This window comes from Nelumbo lutea, chromosome 1, assembly GCF_056320005.1.
Source record: "Nelumbo lutea isolate HS-2025 chromosome 1, American lotus-T2T, whole genome shotgun sequence".
In the NCBI taxonomy this organism is placed as follows: Eukaryota; Viridiplantae; Streptophyta; class Magnoliopsida; order Proteales; family Nelumbonaceae; genus Nelumbo; species Nelumbo lutea.
In genome coordinates, this window is record NC_142684.1 from 132,055,892 (window position 1) to 132,080,922 (window position 25,031).

Genomic DNA, 25,031 nt, shown 5'->3' on the forward strand with positions numbered 1-25,031 from the left:
TGGTTTTAATTCCCGGGATCCATGTGAGAGGAGAGTGCGGCACTGTTCCTTGCAGCCGAGGGAGAGGTCCTCTCTTGTCGGGCAGTGCTTGATCATTAAGGGCTGAGAGGTTAAGTGTAAGACCATTGAGGATAATGCCTGATGGGCTAATCTTGCACCTGCCCACAGTCCCTGGGTTTTTATAAGATGGCTTGGCCCAGGGACCACTTAATGTAAGTGTTGGGCCCATAGGGTCCATATAATGGACTCAAGGGGTTCATTGAGTTTTTCAGTGAATTCGGCTGGGCCTTGTATTAAAGGCTGGGCCGAACCCATGTGGCTGGTGTGTAGATCAATGCTTGGGTCCCACGCCATACAAAGAAGCCCAACTGGGTAGCAGATTGGAATGTAATTAGACACTGAACACTTAATGGGCTAGAAGCCCATTTCGAGGTGGGCTGATATGATCACCCATCCTTGGGGCGAATCTGAGATTAATGTTAGTAAAAAGATTGGGCCTTTAGCCTTATCCACTCTTGGAGACCAAATTCAAATTAGATTTGAATCTGGTAACCTCCTGATAAGATCAGGAGTAAGCTAACTTTATCTGTAGATAGGATTAAGATTATCCCCTATCCAAATACTGATTTGGATTGGGATAACTCCTAATTAGGAGGATTCTTAATCAAGAAGAAAGGAGGAGAAACCCTAATCAAGAAAGAGAAATATCAGATTTCGAACTACCTTGAAGGGATATGGGATATCTCCCGCGAATTCAGATAGGCCTTCATTCATACTCCAGAAAAGAAAAAGGCAGTTCAGCCTTTTCGCCTTTAGAGTTCTCCTCCTGCCGCCGCCATCTTTTTTTTGCAAGATTAGATCTTTGCAGAAAAAGAAAGTCAAGAAATCTGTTCTTGACATTAGTCTTGCAACAAAGACTAAAAGGATTCAGTGTTTAGTGTTTCCAGAGGATTCTTGTGAAGGATCCAGTGTGTAGGACGCACCCTGCTGGTTCTGTTCCATCCACAGCTGTGTCATCTTCAGCTGGAACGGATCTTGGAGCATTCTTTGGGTGTGAACACCAACTTTGGGAGATACTGCTTCTCCGGATCAGGTATATTCCTCCCATTTATCTTTTGGTACAGATCTGGTTTGATTATGGTTCAAGTAGGATCCTTGAATATTGTATTCTAAATTTAGGGAATATGATTCCCAGTTGGGAGAAGGTAGGAAATTTTTGAAATTCGCCCACCCATTCCGCAACCTTTATGGCGTCCATTAGATGGATCCTACCATTCTTTCAAGAACAACTACTTCTATTAACAAAAAGGAGGGCCAAATGGCCTTACAAGAAAGCAGACCAAGTGGTCGCTAAAAAATAAGAGAGAAGAAGAAAGAGAGAAAGAAGAAAGAGAGAAAGAAAAAGTTCAATTAGTTCAGACAATATAGGGCACGCAAGCCCCGAAAATCTTACAGGAGCATGAAGCCCCCGGAACAGTAAGGAAATGAAGGGAATGAGAGATCTATCACATGGACGCCCAAAGATTGCGGAATAGGGGGCGAATTTCAAAAAATTTTCTCTCCCTTCAACTGGGAATCACATTCCCTATTTAGAAAATCATATTTTCAAGGATAAATCTTGAACCTTAAACTGAACCAGATCTGAACCAAAAGGAATGGGAGAGAATGATACCTAATACGGAGAAGCAATATCTCCCAACGAAGGTGTTCATGCCCAAGGAAGGATCCAAAGACTGCTCCCACTGAAATGGCGCAGTGCAGGATGGAGCATAATCAGCAGTGTTCTTCCCCAAGAACTCTGTCCTTCGCAAGAAACAGCAGGATGGAACGTGAGCACAGCTTCATTTTCAATCCTTTCTCAAAGAATTGATGTCAAGATCCAATCTTGACTTCTCCCACAGCTGGAGATCGAACTGGCAAACAGGGCGGCAAGAGAGTCTACCTCTCTAGGCTGCCGCCCCCTCCTACTTTTTGTTAACTTGAAAATATCAGCTCCTAATCCCATTAGGAGGTGCTTATCCAAATCATATTTGGATCAGCCTTCTCTTCTAGTGATAAGGATAAACCCTTATCTTATCTGCAGATTAGATTAGCTTTATCCTAATCTTATTAGGAGGTTTCTAAATCTGAATCACATTCAGATCTGGACTCTCTGAGTGGATAGGATTAAGACCCTATCCTAACTGCTAATCCATCTCAGAATTCGCCCCTTTAATTAACTCAATTAATAGCCCAGTTCGAAATGGGCTTTAGGCCCATTAAGCTTATGTGCTCACTTAACCTTCCTAACTGCTACCCAGTTGGGCTTCCTTGTACGGCGTGGGACCCAAGCATTGATCTACACATTAGCCACATGAGTTCGGCCCAGCCTTTGTTACAAGGCCAGGTCGAATACACTGTTAAGACAGTGCACCCCCTGAAACCCATCGAATGGGCTCTATGGGCCCAACACTTACCCTAAGTGGTCCCTGGGCCAAGCCACCTTGTAACACCCAAGGACTGTGGGCAGATGCAAGATTAGCCCATCAGGTATAATCCTCAATGGTCTTACATTTAACCTCTCAGCCCTTAATGATCATACACTGCCCGACAAGAGAGGACCTCTCCCTCGGCTGCAAGGAACAATGTTGCACTCTCCACTTATATGGATCCCGGGAATTAAAACCATTTGCAAACTTTTTAGAAACCATAATATATATACTTTTATATCTCATATAAAATATACTTTGCAAAACAAATCTCAACGGTTGAAATCGGCTGCTGGCAGTCTTGGTTTCCAACAGTGAGAGCGCATCCCCGATCATTACCTTTGTCCGACAAAGGGGCTGATCCTGTCACTATGATCACCCACTCAGATGAATTCTCGGATTATCCCAACATACCCAGGTTTTGACCCCCGCTAAGGATCTCACTGATTGGTACATCAAAGACACCCTGATCCGACACCTAGTGCAGTATCATAATCGAGTCTAGGGGTCGGGTGTAACTTTCCAGTTTTGCCCATCAATCTCCAAGGTCCAGGGCAATACTGGAAATCTGGTCCAGTTCAAAGATTCAATTAATCCTACACTGTATGTGCCTAGGGTCTCACCCCGGTAGCTGAGACAAGCCACCCCAACCGACTTGGTGGCACCACAGTGTCAGCCTTGTCAGGATAGGTCTCCCCAGACCGACCCACTGGCTGTGAACATTCTAAACTAACACGAATCTCAATAAGTGTCCAGTTTAAGGGTATTACACAGAAACATACCAAGGGAACATGAATCAAATATGCACTTTTATTCATTTACAATAAACTCATAAAGTACATCAATTTTGATTGAAGCTAAGGGCATACAAAACTGTCTAACAGGAAAACCACCACCATCTCCACCAAGACCACCAGTCGAGCTACAGACCGAGCTACTCGTCACCACCGTCATCATCCTGGGCCTCCTCATCGCCTCCTTCCTTGACCCCTTCTTTGTTGTCTTCCTCCTCCTCCTCCTCCGGGTTCAAGGGATCTTCATCCACCTGCGTAATAAGCTCATGTGGGACATTGCATGTAGTAATGAATCTGACATCGAGATCCGGGATACAGGGACTTTAGATGACGACGACATAGCTTGAACTTGCTCTTCATCGAAGGGATACCGTTCATTGCCCTCTACTTCCCATATGCAAGGGACTACAAGTAAGAAGTAACGACCTCCTCCCTAGCTCGGTCAACCTCCTAGACACGCCTAGACTACGACTCGCTTAGCTCGCGCTACAGACTCAGGTTCGCATGATAAAGGTGCTAGCTCTCCTAGCGTTCCCCCTCCAATTCGATCCTGAACCTCTGCACCTCAGCACCTTAGCATTAAGTAGGTCAATGTTAGCTTGCATATTGGCCCTCTCCTTTTTCCCAGAGTGATCACGGTCCAGCAAGACCTGGCTATAGGTGTTCGTCTATGAAAACCAAGAATGGAGTAAGATGCCTCAGGAGAAAGAAATCAAGAGATTTTAGCATAAAAAGAAACAAACCTAGATGATACACTGGGTCAACCAGGCCCCAGTCTCAACAAGGTCCATCTCGTTGAACTGCCGCATGTCCTCAGGAAGAAGTATCCCCCTACCCAACCGAAGAGCTACGCGGGCATCGCTTGACCGGTCAATCACAGACACGTCAAGACTACTAGGGATAAAAGGGGGAATGTCAGACCCGTAAGTGTCAGCCTCCCACTCCTCCTGGGCGACCTAGGGCTCAGGTGGGTGCTGCTTGGTGCACATCGGGTCCCCTTCCCCCTCCAGATCGACGACTGGAGGGGTCCCAGATGAAGAAACCTTCTTCTTGGATGACCTGCGCTCAACTCGACTCTTTTTACGAGAAGACCTCAACTCCTCTTCAGCTGACATGATTGAAGACAAGCTCGCCATACTTGTGGATAAAGACAAAACTATCAGCAGTCGAGCTAATAAGAAAAAGAAATAAGTAGATGTATGACCTAAAGAAAAAAAATGCAATATGCGACCTAACAACCGACCCACCTATACGGCTCAGTCTTGTCTACACAAGCATCAGATCGGCCTGAAACTCCTCAATCCTAACCCATTCCTAGATGAGCTGCTAGACAACAGCCTGCATCTCGACATCTCTACACTCAGCAACTTTCTGGCAACTATTGTACCAAGCAGTGACAACACCCCAACTGCCATCATTCTCAAGAAAAAAGAACCTCTTCTTCTAGCCCCTAACCTTGTTGGGGGAATCAAAGATCTTCCTCCCACAATGGAAGGGAAGGTAGAAATAGAACGGGCCAGCAATTCTTTTCATCTGAACTAAGCATGAGAAGGCCTCAAGACTTAAAGGAAAGCCTTGGTGGTGGCACAAACTGATCAACCCTACCAACATTCTAACCCTGTTCGGGGCGAGCTGACTCAGTGATATACTATTGTAGCGCCTCAACACAACAGTAATGAATGGGTGAAGGGGGAAGAGGAGACCAGCCGCCAATGACTCCTCATAGACGCACAACCCCTCCTGGCTATAGTCCCAAGGGAAATGACTAGCAACATGCTCAATCCAACTATACTTGTTGGAAATCTTGTATCTCTGACATATCTCAACTATTTCCTCCCCAGACAGCTGGGTCGGCTTAGACATACCTACTACAGCCTCTACCTCCTCCTTTTTGCCCACTAGGGCATCATCAAAATAGACCTCGTATGAACCCTCACTAGAGGAGCTCGATTCATCATTTGACCTACTACCGGACGACCTGTCTTCAATAGAACAATGAGACATGGCGAAAAAACAAAAATACTCACCAAAAAAATGAAAGGGAACAAAGCATGACAGTGACAACACTCGAGATAAGGAGAAACTAGAGCTTGCCAACAAAAAAATGGAGCTCGCCTCTGCAGATCAACATTGGAGACCAACTTGTAGACCACTCTCTTCCTTTGGAAAAATCCAAAAGCAGTTAAGTATGTGGGGACCTCACCAAAGGACCCATATTTATAGCTCGTAGAAAATGGAATCAACGACCCAAATGGGAACTGCAGCTGGCAGAGACGCGTTGCTAGGAATCCAACGACATAGGTGCGAGATAGCTTGGCAACAACAAGAATCCAGCATATGGGCTCATCCCCTAAGCACGCTAATTGAAAACTTCAAAAATGAGTGCATGGCACTCAAATTCAAATTTAAGCACACGTTTTAATTTGAAACACCCGCCATGGACACAGTGCGCACAAAGTCACCTCCTTTCCTTCAGAACTCTAGAAGATTCTAGAAGAAGCGGTTCAAACCGAGCCCAAACCAGGCGAGCTGATCCGTTGGCAAAGGCGAGCAGACCAAAAATGCCTCGAAGGTCCTACTCTCTTTGCCAGCTAAACAGCGGCTTGAGAGTGGGGGGCAATTGATGAGGGGCATTTTGGTCACCCCGCTCAACTAATTACATGTGGACGTTGTCGACAAAACAACGTCCAAGTCAACAGGATAGCTCGACAAGTCAACATGTGATGCCCAACATCAGGTGGACGGCCGAGATGGGGCGAGCTTGGGCCGTTGCCAACATGAGCTTGCCTAAACCGTTCCGTGCGCCATGACTCCGTTGGCACTAACTGTTACCATGACCATAGGAGCAGCTCGTCGAACTGTGTGCCACAAGACCCATGGGAGACCTGTAACCGCCACGCGAATCTAACAACTGACATGCTAGCACACCTTAAACTGTGGAAACAACCCCGCCAGAGACTCAGAGACGTTGCCTAATGGCACCTGAGCCTTAGATAACTATAAAAGGACCCCAAATCCGCAAAACAGAGGTATGCACACTGAAGCACTTAAGCTCTCTCATACATTCCTACGAAATCCCCATTCTGAATTAAGCATCGGAGTGTTCCCTTGGGTAAAAGCTACCCAGGCACTCCAATTTTTCTTTCTTTACAATTGTTTACAGCTCGAACATATAGTTACCTGCTCGGCACTGCCAGATCAGAACCTTGTTCGAGCCCAGTCATTAGAACGAGAGAGCGAGCAGATTGTATATCATCAATAATCACTAATTACATATTTATTAAATTACTATAATAATTATTAATTAATATATATTTATTAAATTATTGTAATAATCAGTAATTACTGTTATTTATATGGTAGTAATTACTAGGTTGCTCTCACGAGTAGATTCCATTTACTACATAGAGAGAGCACCCTTATCAATATATATATATATATATATATATATGATTAAATATTGAGATTATAGTTGATAATGACAACTTTTGAGCCGTAATGATACTAAAAGTAATACTTTTAATATAATTTTTAAAATAAATTATTTTTTTAAATATTAAATAAAGACAAAAACACAATTCATCGCAAACTTAATGGAAAGTGTAGGCAAATAAAAAGAGGTATAAGTGCAGGACATCCGGGCTCTCCAAATTCAAACTTTTGCGGTTTAGGTAAAGCCTCGTGCGGTTCAGTACAGGTCTTAGTCATCCGCCTTTCGCGCGGTTTGATGGGTGTTAACTGATGATCATTGACCAGGAGACATCTGTTCCTACAGGGCGGCCATTGACCAGAACAGAAGGTGCGTGGATACACGTCTTATCATGATTAAAAATTGGTGTGAGGCACCCCGTCTTATAATATATTTAAGTACGGAAATGTTAATGCAGGGTAGGATGTGCGTGTAAGGTCGGTGTGAGGCGGATGTGCGTGTAAGGTCGGTGTGAGGCGTCTGAGTGAGAAGCAGATCATCCGATCCCTGCTAACTTGCGTAACGTAGAAGTTAGAACTTTAACGACATGCTTACTTCCAAAAATTGCTTTCGTTGTGCCTTAAAAAAACAGAAAAAAAAAAAATTGCTTTCGTTTACCAACTTCCCTGCTAACCGTCCTTCAAGGCTCCTCGCTCTCTCCCTCTTTCTCCTCTTCCCTGCTAACAATCTTTGTTACCGATCAGAACATCTGTGTAATAATAAGTCACCTACTAGAACCGTAACTCTCGAGCTCGAGCTTTTCTCTATCAATGGCGTCGTCTTCGTCATCCATGAATCGAGTCTCGTGGCGGGCTCAAGTTCTAACTAGACACCTTCAACAACCTTCGAGCTCACATTCTTCCGTTGCTCCTGTTCTCGAGTCATCTGTTTGTCTACAGTACGCTCCCCCCGAGCTATCAGAGAAGTTCGATTTTGACGTTAGAGAAATGCGACAATTGATGGACGGCCATAACATTGAAGACCGGGACTGGTTGTTCGGACTAATGATTCAAAGCAAGCTATTTTGCCCTAGAAATTCCGGTGGAAAGGTTTTCGTTTCGCCGGATTATAACCAGTCGATGGAACAGCAGAGGGAGATGACTATGAAAAGAATTGCTTATCTTTTGGATCGAGGAGTTTTCGAGGGCTGGTTGACGGGAAAAGGAGCTGAAGCAGAGCTGCGGAAGTTCGCTTTCTTTGAGGTCATCGGTATTTTTGATCACTCGCTCGCTGTTAAGCTTGGTGTGCATTTTTTCCTCTGGTAATTTCATCTCCTCTAAAATTGTTAAAATTGCCTTCTTTTTCCTTGTCTTTTTCTTTTTCCTGTTTAACAGGAAACACCTCGACTCTACTGATAGCACCTTTTAATACATGATAAGACGCGTTCAAAGTGCATATCTTCTTAATTTAACCAAAAGAGGTACTGGGCAGTGGGGAGTGTGGCTTTGATGATTAAAATGTGGTGGGTCGATATCTTTTTCTAAGAATTTGATTGAATTGTCTGGTAGAAGCATCAGTCTATTTGTTTACATGTGGTCAAAGTACATATGATGATTTGTTGGGGGAGATCAGAGATAATTTTGTTATTTTATAAGGAAGTAATTGTTTTCTGAAAATGCCTTCGGGTGCTTCGTTACCTTCTTTCAAATCAAACACATTAGCAAGGGAGAACAGAAACGTTTTAATCCATGCTTCTTTCTTGTTTAGTTTGAGAATGTTTTGCGGTTTACGTTGAACCACAGATAGGGGGAGGTAAACCTTTGAGTCAAATCAGGTTAAGTTTGGGAGACCAGATAACAAATTCTTTCGTACGTCTGCTACTATTAGAAAAACAAGAAATAGGATAATGGGGACAAAAAATGATGAGGGTGTTTGGTTAAGAGAATAGGATGACATTGTGAGTTTCTTCAAAGAGAAATTCATCAGTAGGTTCAAAACAGAGGGTACGACTGATATTGATAGTTTCCTAATGGATATCAAAAACTGTGTTAATGAGGAGCAAAATAATCTTCTCATAAGAGAGATAACAAATAAGGAAAATCTTCGAAGAACTTTCTTCAATTAAAGATTTAAAGGCCCCGGGACCTGATGGTCATAATGTCCTTTTCTTTAAAAAATTTTGGCATATCGTGGGGACCGAAATCTGTGGTGTGGTGAAGTCCTTTCACTCTGAAAGGATGTTTGGCATCCTATACAAAACTTTCATCACCCTTGTTCTCAAATGCAAAAATCCAGAATTTGTGAATAACTACCGTCCAATTAGTCTTTGCAATGCAGTTTATAAGATCATTGCAAAGATTTTGGCAAGCAGAGTAAAACAGTTTTTAGATAGCCTTATCCCCCCATGCAGAGTGCGTTTGTTCCTAATTGGCAGATCAATGACAATATTCTCATTGCACACGAGGTCTTTCATGTAATGAGAAAAAAGAAAGGCAAATCTGGAACCATGGCTTGTAAAGTTGATATGGAAAAAGCTTACCACAGATTGGAGTGGAAGTATATAGAAGAAACCCTCAAGAAATTTGGGTTTCCTAGATGGATTTCTTGGGTTATGGAATGTATTACCTCTATCTCTTATCATATTTTAATTAATGGAATCCCAATAGAAGAATTTAAGGCTTCTAGAAGAATTAGACAAGGGGACCCTCTCTCTCCTTATATTTTTGTATTGTGTAATGAGGCTTTTATGAGAAAATTAATTAGAGGGTCTGATGATCTGGGTAATCCGATTGGCTGAAAAATTTCCAAAAAATGGCCCTACAATCCCAATTCTACAATTTTTTAGGCGATTGTCTCATGTTCTAAAAAACCACCATATTGGCCTGTGTTAAAATCAAGGGGGTCCTTGCTGGCTTTGCAAAAGCCTCTGGCCAAGCCCCAAATTTTGCAAAATCTATGGTCTGCTTCTCTAAGAATGTCTCTATCCAGAATTCTTAGTATCCCCATTGATAGCAATTCTTCCCACTATTTAGGGGCCCCTATAATTAATGGTAGGGTTACTATGGATACTTTTAAGAATATTAGTGAGAGGATACAAACTAGATTCGCTAGATGGAAAAAAAAATCCCTCTCACTTGCTGGAAGGATCACTTTAATTAACTCCACCCTCAATGCTATGCCCCAATTCATTATGGGGTCCTTTAAGGTGTCAGATAGAGTTATCTATGAAATAAACAGGGTTTAGAAAAATTTTCTGTGGACTAACTTAGAAGGCAAAAAGCCAATTCATCTCATCAACTGGAAAATAGTCTATACCCCCAAAAAATGGGGTGGTATAGGAATTAGAAACCTTTATATCTCCTAATGAAGAATAGGCTCCCCTCGAAACTCAATCTGGAAAGAAGGGGATTTACCATAAATACCTCTTGTTGTTTTTGTGGTGTAGAAGAGGACATTGATCATATCTTTAGGGTGTGTACTTTTGCTCATCAGGTTTGGCATTTAGTCCCCCCTCCCCTTCTCTTAATGGGCCGATCGATCAAAATATCAATATTTGGGAGTGGTGGGCTAGGCTATGTGAAAGTCAAGGCAGAGATGAAAACTTAATCTTGGAAAAAAATGCCTTTATGCTTTGGGTTTTGTGGAAATTTGTGGAAATGCAGAAACCAGAAAACTTTCTGTAATATTTTCAACTCCTCCCTCTTTGGTCATTAAGAGGGCTCTTGATCATTTAAATGACTTCTGGAGTAGTACTTAGTTTAAGCAAGTTGATAAACCTACCAAATCATGGCGGCAAGTCATTTGGAAGAGTCCCAAGAAGGGAACCATTAAAATTAATTTGTGGGTGGAAGTTGTTCTATTGCAAGCATTGCCAGAGACTTCTCCGGAAATGTTCTTGACATTAAAGGTTATAAATTGGGCTGCATCACCATCAACGTTGCAGAGGCTTAGGCTGCATGGGAAGTGCGTAAACTTGCACTTAACTTCAGAGACACCCCGATCATCATCGAAGGCGACTTGAAGCTAGTCATTTCTTGTCTTTAGCGGTCCACTTCTTCCCCCCCCCCCCCCCCCACACCCCCGTGGTGTTTAAGGAGCATAATTTCTAGCTTTAAGGAACTAATGGATGCTTTCAACCTGCGGACATGTCTTCTGGGAGGCAAATCAAGCGGTGTATCTTTTAACTCACTTAGTGCTTGAGAACTTGGGGGACTCCCTCTCTCTTGACCCCTCTAATCTTCCCCCTAATTTGTCTCTCATTTGTTTTACGGACTAGTGGGGACGTGCTACCCCTTGGCTTGTGTAGCACATTTCGGTTTCCATAAAAAAAATCAGGGACTCTGTAGCTACTGAAGATCACTTGCCAACTGGATCCAAGAATGATGGGCCTTTAAAGTCGAAGTTGACTTTGGGGCTTGACAGGCCCAACACCGTTTTAAATGGGCCAGAACCAATTATTCCAAGCCTTAAGCTGCCACGCGGTGACTTAAGAAAGCACGTGATTGAGGGAGCATCTCAGGTAGATAGGAAACAAGGTCTACCATCTTCTACCTTAAGCTCCTCCAGTCAGTTGAATAACCTTGCTCAAGTGAACTGTTCATTACAGTGGCTTCCTTCAAAGAAACTAGCTCGGCTTTCACCAGATCATTTAATCCGAGATGCGTTAAGCGTAGTGAGATAGATAACCTGGAGCTGGAAATACTAATTGATGATGAAGAGTGCTCTGATTCGGACATTGAAGAAACTCTCAGTATGGGAAGTATAGATCTACAAAACTCGAAAGGTATCTTCGAGGAGGAAAGTTTGAACACTGAGTTGCTGTTTCCAGAGGAGGTGCTGGTGAAGGGATAGGAAATCCATCACATGGACGCCCATAGATTGCGGAATAAGTGGGCGAATTTAAAAAATTTTTCTCTCCCTTCAATTGGGAATCGAATTCCCTATTTAGAAAATCATATTTTCAATGATCATTCTTGAACCATAAACTGAACCAGATCTGAACCAAAAGGAGTAGGGAGGAATAATACCTGATACAAAGAAGCAATATCTCCCAATGGAGGTGTTCATGCCCAAGGAAGGATCCAAAATCTTATCCCACTGAAGATGGCACAGTGCAGGGTGGAGCAGAATCAACAGTGTTCTTCCAAAATAACTTGACCCTTCTCAAGAATCACCTGGATGGCTTGTGACTACAACTCCCACCAATCTTTTCTCCAAAAGATTGGAATCAAGATCCAATCTTGATTTCTCCCAAGAACTGGAGATCGAACTGCTGTAGGTAGCGGCTACAGGAAGGAGGCGGCAAGAGAGTATTTGCAGGGTGCAGAATTCTCTCTTCTGGTAATCTCAGCTCTGAAGACAAAGATGTGTGTCTTGCATGTCTAAAGGCTGCCGCCCCCTTCTCCTTTTATTATCTTAAAAGGATCAGTTCCTAATCCCATTAGGAGTTGCTAACCCAAATCATATTTGGGTTAGAAGTCCCTTTAAGATAAGGGATAACCCTTATCTTATCTGCAGATTAGATCAGCCATCTCCTAATCTAATTCGGAGGTTTCCAGATCTAAATCTCATTTAGATCTTGGACTCTCTAAGTGGATAGGGTCTGGGCCCAATTCTATCAACTGATCCATCTCAGAATTCGCCCCTTAAGTGACTAATCAAATTAGCCCAGTTCGAAATGGGCTTAAGGCCCATTTAAGGTTATGTATTCATTTAGCCTTCCAATCTGCTGCCCAGTTGGGCTTCCTTGTATGGCGTGGGACCCAAACATTGATCTGCACATCAGCCACATGGGTTCGGCCCAGCCTTTGTTACAAGGCCTGGCCGAATACACTGTTATGGACAGTGCACCCCTTGAAACCCATCTCATGAGCTCTATGGGCCCAACACTTACCCTAAGTGGTCCCTGGGCCAAGCCACCTTGTAACACCCAGGGACTGTGGGCAAATGCAAGGTTAGCCCATCAGGTATTATCCTCAATGGTCTTACAATTAACCTCTCAGCCCTTAATGATCATACATTGCCCGACAAGAGAGGACCTCTCCCTCAGCTGCAAGGAACAGTGTTGCACTCTCTACTTATATGGATCCCGGGAATCAAAACCTTTTGCAAACCTTTTAGAAACCATAATATATATACTTTTATATCTCATATAAAATATATTTTGCAAAACAAATCTCAACGATTGAAATCAGCTACTGGCAGTCTTGGTTTCCATCAGTAAGAGTGCATCCCCGATCATTACCTTTGTCCGACAAAGGGGCTGATCCTGTCACTATGATCACCCACTCAGATGAATTCTCAGACTGTCCCAACATACCCAGGTTTTGACCCCCGCTAAGAATCTCACTGAATGGTACATCAAAGACAGCCCAATCCGACACCTAGTGCAGTATCATAATCGAGTCTAGGGGTCGGGTGTAACTTTACAGTTTTGCCCATCAATCTCTAAGGTCCAGGGCAATACTGGAAATCTGGTCTAGTTCAAAGATTCAATTAATCCTACACTGTATGTGCCTAGGGTCTCACCCCGGTAGCTAAGACAAGCCACCCTAACCGACTTGGTGGCACCACAGTGTCAGCCTTGTCAGGATAGGTCTCCCCAGACCGACCCACTGGCTGTGAACATTCTAAACTAACACGAGTCTCATTAAGTGTCCAGTTTAAGGGTATTACACAGAAGCATACCAAGGGAACATGAATCAAATATGCACTTTTATTCATTTACAATAAACTCATAAAGTACATCATTTTGATTGAAGCTAAGGGCATACAAAACTGTCTAACAGCTGGATCCATGTGGCCTCGGCATCAAGGAACAGGTGTTTAATGTAGATCCCAACAACGATGAACAAAATTTCTCCCCTTTAGAACTTGTGTTGCATAAAGATCAGATGGACTTAGAAGCTCTTACTGAGGTTCGACGGAACTCACCTCATCTTATAAAAGAGCCCATTGCACTAAACCAGCCTACGCAGGTTATCAGGCCAGAGGAACGTAAATCAACTCTGACGCCTAACACAAGGATACCAACAGAAGGAAAGGCTAGAGAGGTAACTTCGGTTGCAGGGGTGAACAAGTTTTGGTTGAAACTAGTCCACTTCCACAATGGAATCAGGAACAAGGAAAGGTCTTGGGCTCGACCCTTGCAGATGGCACCTCACTTCACTCACTTCCATTAGGTTTAGGTATGGATGCCCATTTGTTTTTAGTTACTAATCTGGGTTCTCTGCCTGTAACAGATGTCCCAACATCACAACCAGAACAAGCAAGTGGTAGAAGGGGAGAGGAGAAGGAGAGTGTCGGGGTAGAAGTTGGGCATGGGGTTCTTTAGAAAAAAAGAGACAAGAGGAGGAATTGGAAAGGATTTGGGAGCATATTTGTACTTTGTTGGAGGAATACAAACAGAAAGAGGAACAGAAGGAGGTAACCCCAAAGAATTTCAAACCGGATGCAAGTATCAATAAAATGGAGCAGAAGACAGGAAATAGAAAGCTTTCTAGGATGTCTGTGGACATTAAGGGTAGGAAAAAGAAGAAAACTTCTGAAGTAGAGAGACTAATTTCAGATATCGAAGGGGATATTGAGTTCAACAGTAGAGGGGAGAGGAAGAAAGCCCCTAATTGATAGGAAGTTAATGTCCTTAAGGGCTTAAAGCGATATGATTCTATGAAGCTCATCAGTTGGAATGTAAGAGGGTTGGGAAGTGCTAGAAAAAGGAGATTAATTAAGGAGTTGCTTAGAAGAGAAAGACCTGATATTGTGGTGCTACAGGAGACCAAACTATCAAAACCAGATAGAAGGCGGGTTAGAGGGTTTTGGAGATAAAGAGGAGTGAATTGGTGTTCAACTCCCTCATGGGGAGCATTAGGGGGAATAGCAACTCTATGGAGAGAGGATGTTGTAGAGCCAATAGAGTAGCTCATAGGTAATTTCTCCGTATCCCTAAAATTTAGGATGGTGGAAGATGGTTTCACATGGCTGCTAACAAACGTGTACATGCCAAATAATTATAGAGAGAGGATTGAGTTATGGGAGGAGCATTATGGAATCCAAGGCCTATGAGAAGGCCCCTGGTGTCTAGGGGGGACTTTAATGTAATAAGATTTACAATAGAGTCAAATAATCCTAGACAGCCCATTACAACTAGTATGAGGAAGTTTAATGATTTCATCAATTCCTATGAATTACGAGGGCTTCCTTTACTACAAGTAATCTTCACTTTGTCCAACTTTTGGGAAAACCCAACTTGTTCAAAGCTAGATAGATTTCTTTTCAATGAAGGTTGGGAGAATCATTGGAGAGGTTTGGTGGCCAAGGCTTACCTAGTGTTACTTCCAACCATTGTCCTATAGAAGTAGGACAAGAACCATTTGGAACCGGAGCAAGATCCTTTAGATTTGAGAATATGTGGTTAACACATCCAGATTTCATGAATATGGTGAAGGATCGTGGAGTGAAGAGGTGAGAGGGGTGAAATGGAAAGGGGTTATATTTCGTAAAAAGTTAAAAAGATTGATAGTAAATCTTTTTAATGATTGGGCGGGATTGATAAGTGAGATGGAAACTAAAAAAGGAATTAGAAGAGGTCCTATTGAGGGAGGACATATTATGGAGACTGTAGTGTGTTTTCTTTCTTTCTTTTTTCTTTTCTTGAGGTTCTTTGTTGCTCTTGGAAGATAAGCGTATTTGTCTTCCTATTGTAAATCTTCTTTTGATGAGTTAATGAAAGTGTTATTGATAAAAAAAAGGGGGGGGGGGGATGGGAATACCAAATTTTTTCATGCTATGGCCAATGGGAGAAGAAGGAAAAACTTGATAGTAAATCTTGAGGTTGATGGAGTAGACATAACTTTACAAGAGGAGATTGCTAGTTGCTTTGTGGCTCACTTCAAATCAATCTTTCAAAGACCTTTGGATAATCGAGTGAGTGTGGCGAATGAGGATTGGCCAATCTTAAATGAGATGGACAGGGGATGGCTAGTAAGAACTATTGAGGAAGAAGAGATCAGACTGGTTGTCTTCTCTATGGATAGAGCTAAGGTTCCAGGACCAGATGGATTACAATGGCATTCTATCAAGATTGTTGGGGTATATTCAAAGAAGATTTGATAGGGGTCATAGGGGAATTTGAGGAAAAACATGTGGTGAGTCCTGGAGTAAATGCTACATTCCTAGCTCTTGTTCCCAAATAGACTGGTGCTAAACATCCCAAAGATTTTAGGCTGATTAGCCTGGTGACTAGTATCTATAAGATATTGGCAAAAGTGCTCTCAAGGAGGATCAAGGTAGTTCTATCTACTCTCATTAGTCAAGCACAAGGAGGTTTTGTATAGGATAGACAAATTATAGATCAAATCCTCATAGCAAATGAAAGTGTGGAGGAAATGAAGAGATTGGGCAATCATGGTTTTGTGTGCAAATTGGACTTAGAAAAGGCTTACGATTTAGTGGATTAGAGTTTTTTATTGGAGGTGTTAAGAAGGTGAGGCTTTGGGGACAAATGGTGTAATTGGATAAGTGGTTGTCTAAATTCCTATCATTACTCAATCCTAGTGAACGGGGTGGTTAAGGACTTCTTCCCAGCTAGTAGAGGCATAAGACAAGGTGAGCCACTCTCTCCCTTGTTTTTCACACTTGTTGCTGATGTGTTTAGTAGATTGATCTCAAAAGCAGATGGGCAAGAGCTAATAAAGGGTTGGAGACTAGGTAGAAGAAGCATTTCGGTGACCCACCTTCAATTGTTGATGATATTATCATTTTTTGTGGGAGGAGTAACTCAAGGAAGGTGGAAAATCTTAAGAATCTAATAAGGGATTTTGAGAATGCATCAAATTTGAGGATAAACCTTGATAAAAGTAGTGTAGCTGGAATAAACTTGGAGGATGGGGAGGTAGAGTCTATTGTAGTGTGCTTAGGTTGTGCTATCTCTTCTTGGTCTTCAACATACTTAGGACTTCCCTTAGGTGCAAACCCTAAAGAGAGTAGTTTCTAGTCCCCTATTGTGGAGAAATTTGGCAAATGTTTGACGGCCTGGAAAAAGAATTACATCTCTATAAGGAGTAGAGTAACCTTGATTAGGGCAACACTTGCTAACCTTCCAACCTACTTCCTCTTAGTCTTTAGGATTCCCCCAAGGGAGGCTAAGAAATTGGAAAAAGTAATGAGGGATTTCTTGTGGAAACCGGGAGTGGCGAAGAATGATCATCTAATCAGATGGGAGATAGTCAATAGAAGCAAAGAAGAAGGGAGCTTGGGGATAGGGAACATAGTTCAGAAGAATGAAGCTCTTTTAGGGAAGTGGCTATGGAGATGGCATGCATGAGGTGGTGTCAAGCATACATTGCTGCTCAGAGAATGGTTGGGATGCTGGGATATCTCATCGAGCGACTCTCAAAACACCTTGGAAGGCTATACATGGTATTCTCCCTCGCTTCCTCAAGTTTATCAGGTACGAAGCTTGCTCTGGCATTTCTATTTGTTTTTGGGAGGATGTTTGGGTGGGTACCCAACCTCTCAAGGATCTTTTCCCCTTTCTCTTCTCTCTCCCCCTTTACAAAAATGAGTCAATTTCCGAGTTTCTCCCTAGTCCAATGCTTCCTTTGTCTTTAAGTTGGGACTTTGGCTTTTGTAGGGGTTTAAGGGACGATGAGCTGGTTTGTGTTTCTGAGTTGCTTCTTTTACTCAAATCGGTTTGTTTGGACCCCACTAAATTTGATCAAAGAGTTAGGATCCCCCTTCCAAAAGGAACCTTCACTTGTGCTTCCTTTCTAAAATCCCTCTTGGCCAACCTTAACCCTTGGGTGTTCCCTATTAAAGAAGTTTGGAAAGACCTATTCCCCCTGAAATTGCTGTTTTCTGTTGGGAAGTTTTCTACGGGAAAATCAATACTTTGGAAAACTTGCAAAAGAAGAGACTTTCTCTATGCCTTTTCCCTAATTGGTGTTTCCTGTGCAAGGCCCAGAATGAGAACTGTTTCCATCTACTAATTTCTTGCTCCTTTGCTACAGTCTTATGGAGTTGGAGCTTTAGTTTATTTGGGTGTAGGTGGAACCCGCTGTCTGATGTAAGTATGTTGTTTAATCCATCTACCTTTGGGTGGCACACAAGAATAGGTAAAATCATGTGGAAGTGTATCAGGCAGCTATATTATGGACTGTTTGGGAGGAAAGGAATGCTAGAACCTTCCTAGAGAAGGAAAGAAGCTTGGCCGAAGTGAAGGACTGTATCTTAACTAGAGTAATCCATTGGTTGAAGGCCTTGCCCCTGCTTGCTGAATTATTTTTCAATGATCTTTGGAGAAACTGGCTAGAAGTGGCCAACACTTCCACTAGAAAGAATAGAAGTGTGGTAGAGTGGGAACCTCCCCCAGAATGTGTCATTAAATTGAACTTTGATGGGAGCAGACAAGGTAATCCTGGGCCTTCGGGAGTAGGAGGTGTGCTAAGGAATAAGGACAACAACATTATCTCATTATTCTCAGGACCGGTGGGAGTGGGAGACTCTACAAGAGCTGAGTTACTAGCTGCTGTTCAAGGGATTCAGGTTGCTAACCAGCTTGGGGTGGAAGTGGAACATCTTCTAATTGAAGGAGATTCTCAGCTGGTAGTAGGGTGGCTGTTAAATCCGAACACTGCCATATGGGGATATAGAGATCTCGAAAGAGTGAAGTGGCTGACTAGAACTATGAGAGTGGATGTTAAATGGGTAAGCAGTTCGGCAAACACTGTGGCTGATTCTTTGGCCAAGCAAGGGGTATCCAGGGAAGGTTGGGCATCTTTGTAACTTATTCTAGTAAGTAGGGAAAGCTGTATCTGAATATTCTGGAGAGGTAGCATCTCATGCCTCTCCTTGGGATGCTTGTACTTCTTACCTTTGGTATCTAATAAAATTTATTCAATTATCAAAAAGAAAACCCTTTGTCTAATTGTTATACATCACTGAGCTTCCTGCTGTGGATCTCTGTGGAATATCATGCTAGTTTACTGATATATTCTAATGATGCAATCTGTGTTCAGAAACCCATGTCATCCTGCCTATTATTATGTTTTTTAGTAGTGTGTGATTACTGTCTTAAAGAGGGTGGATTTTAAGTTTTTAACTACGTGGTTTCTTTCCTTGCTGATTCAGGGGTGGTGCTATCCAATTCTTTGGGACAAAGCGACATCACGACAAGTGGCTGAAGGATACTGAAAGCTATGTGATAAAGGGTTGCTTTGCCATGACTGAGTTGGGCCATGGAAGTAATGTATGTAGTAGGGTTTCAAGCTATGAATTAAGGGTTAACTTTATCTGAAATTTGGCTTTATCAGATGCATCCCACCTCTTCTGTGATGTAAAGTTTGGCCTTATCAGAAACATGCTACCCCATCTATTCAGTTCTTAAAAAATCTATCAAGTTCTTAATTTTATCACAAGTTTCTTGTTTTCAACTATTACCAAATTTCCACATATAATTTTCTTGAAATGAGCTCTTTCTATGCTTTTATTATATGCTTAAATTATTTAAGTTCACAAGTTTATTTCATAATACATGAGATAGACTCTATGGACTGGACCTGTCTTGTTTTGGGTTTATTCAAGTTAGATTCCCTGTCTGTGGTATGGTTGGATTGGGAGGGTAGAATTTATGTTTTCTGGTTTGTTGGATCAGTTGATGTGGGGGCTTTTTCTCAGTTGTGGTAGTGTTTCAGATTCTGGAGTGTAGGATTGTGGGTGGAGTGGATCTTTCTTTTCTCCTCACGGTCATGGGTGACTTTTGGTCACCTTTCTTTTAATTTTCTTTTATTTTACTACCAAAAGAATTCAGTGGTTGCTTTGCTTCCTGGCCCATTTCTTCAGGTTCGAGGGATTGAAACCATCACCATTTATGACACTAGTACTGGAGAATTTGTCATTAACACTCCTTGTGAATCAGCTCAGAAGTACTGGATTGGAGGAGCCGCTAATGTAAGGAAATATTTTGATTATAAAGACATTTTCCTGCTTTTGTTTTTTCTGTTCCTTCAATTTTGTACTGAAATATATTTTTTGTAATGATATGTAGCATGCCACACATACAATAGTTTTCTCACAGCTCCATATAAATGGGAAAAGTGAAGGGGTTCATGCATTCATCACCCAGATCAGAGATGCAGATGGAAATATATGCCCAAACATACGTATAGCTGATTGTGGCCATAAAATTGGATTAAATGGTGTAGATAATGGTAGAATATGGTAAATTTTTCATTTTTAACCCCCCTTTGTCCCCTGCTTTTACCAGTTCATATTGGGCACGACAACTTTCTATATATTTAAGCTCTGTTTTTACATGGTATTGCAAAAACTTGTTTTCAGGTTTGACAATGTCCGGATCCCTCGCGAGAACTTGCTCAATTCTGTTGCTGATGTCTCTCAAGATGGACAATATCTGAGTGCAATAAAAGATCCAGATCAGGTGGAATTGGCTTTTGAAATTCTTCCTTTCTTTTGCTATTCTCCTTTTCTCTCTCTAGGATTGTTGCCAAGGATATTAGATGGTGTGAATTTCTTTATTTTTCTGATTTAGTGTAGCCATTTTGGTGACTTCTTTCCTGTCTATCCTCATCTTATGCACCAAAGAAAATGAAATGATTCTCAGGATGGAGGTTTTACTTTCCTCATCTATTGAATGTATGGACTGTAAGCAAATGCTTTACATGTTTATCTTTCAGAGATTTGCTGCTTTTCTGTCTCCACTAACATCTGGTCGAGTAACCATTGCACTCAGCTCTATTTACTCAACAAAGGTACAGGATTTTTTGCCAACAATTTTTTGTTGGATGTTTATGTAGTTTTCTTTTGGAGTAGCACCAGGATGCTGACCATTTATATCAAATTCAGTTTGTTATTAATACATTGTGGTATTTACTATATTTCCAGATTAGCTTAGCAATTGCTATAAGGTACTCGTTGACAAGACGTGCTTTCTCTGTATCACCAAATGGGCCTGAAATCCTTTTGCTTGATTATCCAAGTCATCAGCGACGACTCTTACCTCTCCTTGCAAAGACGTAATTATCTTGCTTAGAGAATTTTCTTCTATTAAAAATTTTGTTAATGATTTTTTTTCTAGAATTGCTGATGTTGCTTTGCATATTATATTATTCTACATGTGTTAAGTTTTACATTTTCTTATTTTATAATATTCTTCACCTCCTTGTCTCCCTTTATATATTTCTGAACATGTGACAATGGTCTAGTGATGTTTAATGATGGATTTAACAAACCTGCTTTTAATTGTGCATCTCGTAGGGTATGAGTAAGGAATGCTGATGATGTCTTTTCTCTATAATTGTCCTTTTACATTGTGACTTTTCTGCATGTATTTGTTTTCTCCATGATTGGCATAAAAAATTGGTTTTTCTGCTGATTGTTTGTATGTGATGCACACTATTCTCTCCCTGGCTGGCATTACTTGAAGAATTGTACTCTTTCTGAACTACATCTGCTATACATTTATGTCAACTACTTTCTTGCTAGATTATTTCTGGTTCTGCTCACCTTACTTGATTGGATTAATTGGTCACCTTCCTGTGCGGCAATGAGGAGCTTGTGTGGTCGTTCCCAGCTTAGTGTTAAAGAAAAAGAAAAACAATTATTAGCTTAATGGGTCTTTACGAGTAAATGTTAATTACGGTTCACATAATGGGTACTTAGTAGCATGCCATCTAATTTCTTTTCGAAGTGTAATTTCCAGAACCCTGATTAAGTTGAGAATCAGATAATGACAAAGCTTCAGAGTCAACCAAACTGAGGTTGACCTTGAACCATCTTGAGATAAGTCACCCATGTGCCATTTAGTAAAAATCTGTTGAATTCAAAAATACGAATAGAAAAAGTAGTTTCTTGAAGAGAGAAGGAAGAGAGAAGGAGAAGAAGAGATATTGAAAAGAAAAGAGAGCAATAATCTGGTCGCCCCTTCACTTATTATTTATACTAAAAATATAAGAGCAATACAAAGACAACTATGCCCTTATAGGGCGGTATAACATAAAACTGCATATACAAGACTCAAAAACATAATAAATTTTGGACTCACATAACTATTGTGGTCCCCACCACCTATTTAACAACTAACATAAAACATCTACTCATAAAACAACACAAAACTGATTAATCTTCAACACTCCCCCTCAAGTTGGGAGTAAATGTCACACATTCCCAACTTGCATAGATCATGTTCAAGCTTCTTCTTTGCCATTAGTGAGGACATCAGCCAACTGCAACTCTGAAGAGACATAAGGCAACCAGACTTCTCCAGCTGTTACCTTTTCTCTTATGAAGTGTCTGTCAACTTCAATGTGCTTTTTCCTATCATGCTGAATTGGATTGTGGGCAATATTGATTGCAGTCTGATTGTCACAGTACAACATCATAAGTTCCTCTGACCCAATCTCACTCAAAAGAGATCTAACCCAAAGAAGTTTTGAGATACCATGAGCCATGGATCTATACTCAACCTTTGACTTTGCCACAACCGCTTGTTTCTTATTCTTCCATGAGATCAAGTTTCCACCTACTAGGGCTGTTCACGGGTCGGGTTGGGTCGGTTTACTGCGGTTTTTCCAACCGACCCGACCTGGTTGGGTTACCTGACATAGAAACCGAAATCGACCCAGTGTTAAGCAAAACCTACCCGGTCGGTTTGAGTTGGTTTGGGTCGGTTTGGGTCGGTTTTGGATCTAAGTTCATCCCTGTGATAAAATCTTGCTAATTTTAAAAACAACCATAAATTGAACATCATTTCAGCCATCTCCTATGATAAAATTTAAATGAAAAGTTAATCACAAAAGTTGCTCATTAATCACTATTCACTAATCCAAAGTTTCTTGCAACTATTCAAAAACTAGGTGGCCTAATGGGCTTTGGAACTTCATGTTTGAACTAGGAACTAGTTCGGTTCGGTTCAGTTTCGGTTTTCACACAAGAAAACCGAAACCGACCCATGCTGATGAAAACCTGGTCGACTCGGGTTGGGTCGGTCTGGGTTGGTCGGTTTGGTCGGGTTGGGCCTTCTTATGAACAGCCCTACCACCTACAAAGGTACACACCCTTGATGTAGACCTCCTGCCATCTAAGCACCCTACCCAGTCTGCATCTGTATAGAATTCTAGCTTCAGATTTTCATGATTTGAGAAAAGAATCCCTCTGCCAAGGTGCTTTTTCAGATATGCAAGTATTCTCTCAATAGCTTCCCAGTGTTGAACCCGAGGTGCATGCATGTACCGACTCAACATTGATAGCATAGGAAATAGATGGTTGTTCATACACAAATATAGTAGTTGGCCCACCATTCTTTGATATCTCCCCACATCTTTTACCAGCTCACCATCCACAACATTAATTCTATGATTTGGATCAATAGGAGCGTCTGTTGGTTTGGTCCCCAGCTTCCCAGTCTCTTGCAGTAGGTCAAGTACTTACTTTCTTTGAGAGATGAAGATCTCATGCTTGGATCTTGCAACTTTAATCCCTAGGAAGTATTTGATCTTACCAAGATCTTTGATCTCAAATTCTTGCTACAATGATTTTTTGAGATCATCAACCTCCTCCAAATCATTCCTGTAACCACTATATCATCCACATACACAATTAGAATTGACACCAGAGCATCTCTCCTCTCTACAAAGAGGGTGTGATCAGATTGGGTTTGAGTGTACCCAAAACGGATAAGTGCCCCTCTGCACCAGTCAAACCAAGCCCTAGGTGACTGTTCCAGGCCATACAATGATTTTCTGAGTTTGCACACCTTTTCTTTACCAACATTTTCATAAAAACCTGCTAGAATGTCCATATATACCTCCTCCTGTAAATCACCATTGAGGAATGCATTTTTAACATCAAACTGAAACAAGGGCCATGAATAGGTGGCTGCCAGAGATAAAAGAATACAAACTGAACTCATCTTAGCTACTGGTGCAAAGGTTTCTAGATAATCAACACCATAGGTCTGAGGATACCCCTTTGCTACCAACCTTGCCTTGTACCTCTCTATCTTGCCATCAGCCCTGTACTTTACAGTGAATACCTATCTACATCCGACTGTCTCATTGTCTGGAGGGAGATCAACTATTTCCCAAGGCAAAGAATACGAACTAAACTCATCTTAGCTACTGGTGCAAAGGTTTCTAGATAATCAACACCATAGGTTTGAGGATACCCTTTTGCTACCAACCTTGCTTTGCACCTCTCTATCTTGTCATCGGCCCTGTACTTTACAGTGAATACCCATCTACATCCGACTGTCTCCTTGTCTGGAGGGAGATCATCAATTTCCCAAGTTTGGTTTTTAACCAAGGCTTCTATCTCTTCTTGCATGGCTGCTTTCAACTCAGGTTTGGATAGAGCCTTGGTAACATTCCTAGGTATAGACACAGAATCCAGGGAAGAAAGGAAAGCTCGGTAGGAGGGTGATAAGGCACTGTAGGAAAGATGGTGTGAAATGCAATGGGTTGTACACTTTCTCTTCCCTTTGCGAAGTGCAATGGGAAGATCAAGGTCAGTGGGATCAGCTGCACAATGGTGTTAGGTACAAGAACATTATCATTAGAAAACATAACAGGCTCAGGCTCAAGGGGAATACCTGGAACTGTATTTGTTGAATCTGGAGCTTTAGAAGGATTGGTAGAGAGTGGTGTGGGTTGAGGATGTGTGGAGTCAACCATCGTCTGCCGATGCTGATATTTCTGTGAGGTTGCCCGTAGTGGCTTAGGCAAAGAAACTGATGGAGGTGCTGATGGAATTGATGGAGGCACAAAAGAAACAGGAAGAGGAACAAACTGTATGTTCTCCTCCACAAAACTCTCCTGAGGAGAACCACTCGAGAAGAAGGTGGATTCAAAAAAGGTAACATCCATAGTGACAAATCTACTCCTCGACACTGGATCATAACAGTAATACCCCTTTTGGTTCTGAGCATACCCAAGGAAAACACATATCTTGGCCTTAGGATCCAATTTCTTGCGATGGGGGCCAAGAATGTGAACAAAGGAAACACAACAAAAAACCCTCAGAGGTATGTGAAATATTTCTCCATCTGGAAAAAGAAGGCTAAATGGCACCTTAAACCCCAAAGTCCGTGAAGGAACACTGTTAATCAAATGCATGGCTGTAAGAACTGCATCTCCCAAAAAATGCACATGAACTGAAGCACACCATAAGACTTCTTGCCACCTCCACAATGTGTCTGTTTTTCCTCTCAGCTACTCCATTTTGTTGCAGTGTATATGTACAACTGCTCTGATAAATTATACCATGCTCCAAGAAATATGTGGTCAGGTCCTTCTCAAAATACTCTCTAGCATTATCCGGTCTAAAGGCCTTAGTTCTCATTCCAAA

The 25,031-nt window shown here is 41.8% G+C and overlaps 1 protein-coding gene across 1 annotated transcript in view; it reads left to right on the forward strand.

Moving 5' to 3' along the window:
• The first annotated feature begins 7,144 nt into the window (after positions 1 to 7,144).
• LOC148877633 (acyl-coenzyme A oxidase 3, peroxisomal-like) overlaps positions 7,145 to 25,031 on the forward strand; it is a 29,038-nt gene continuing 11,151 nt past the window's right edge. The window contains exons 1-7 of the mRNA XM_088942249.1: positions 7,145 to 7,992; positions 18,801 to 18,918; positions 19,512 to 19,619; positions 19,717 to 19,889; positions 20,010 to 20,109; positions 20,366 to 20,440; positions 20,574 to 20,704. Of these exons, the coding sequence (XP_088798375.1) occupies positions 7,502 to 7,992; positions 18,801 to 18,918; positions 19,512 to 19,619; positions 19,717 to 19,889; positions 20,010 to 20,109; positions 20,366 to 20,440; positions 20,574 to 20,704 (1,196 nt within the window). The 5' untranslated portion in view covers positions 7,145 to 7,501. The remainder of the gene's footprint in view (positions 7,993 to 18,800; positions 18,919 to 19,511; positions 19,620 to 19,716; positions 19,890 to 20,009; positions 20,110 to 20,365; positions 20,441 to 20,573; positions 20,705 to 25,031) is intronic.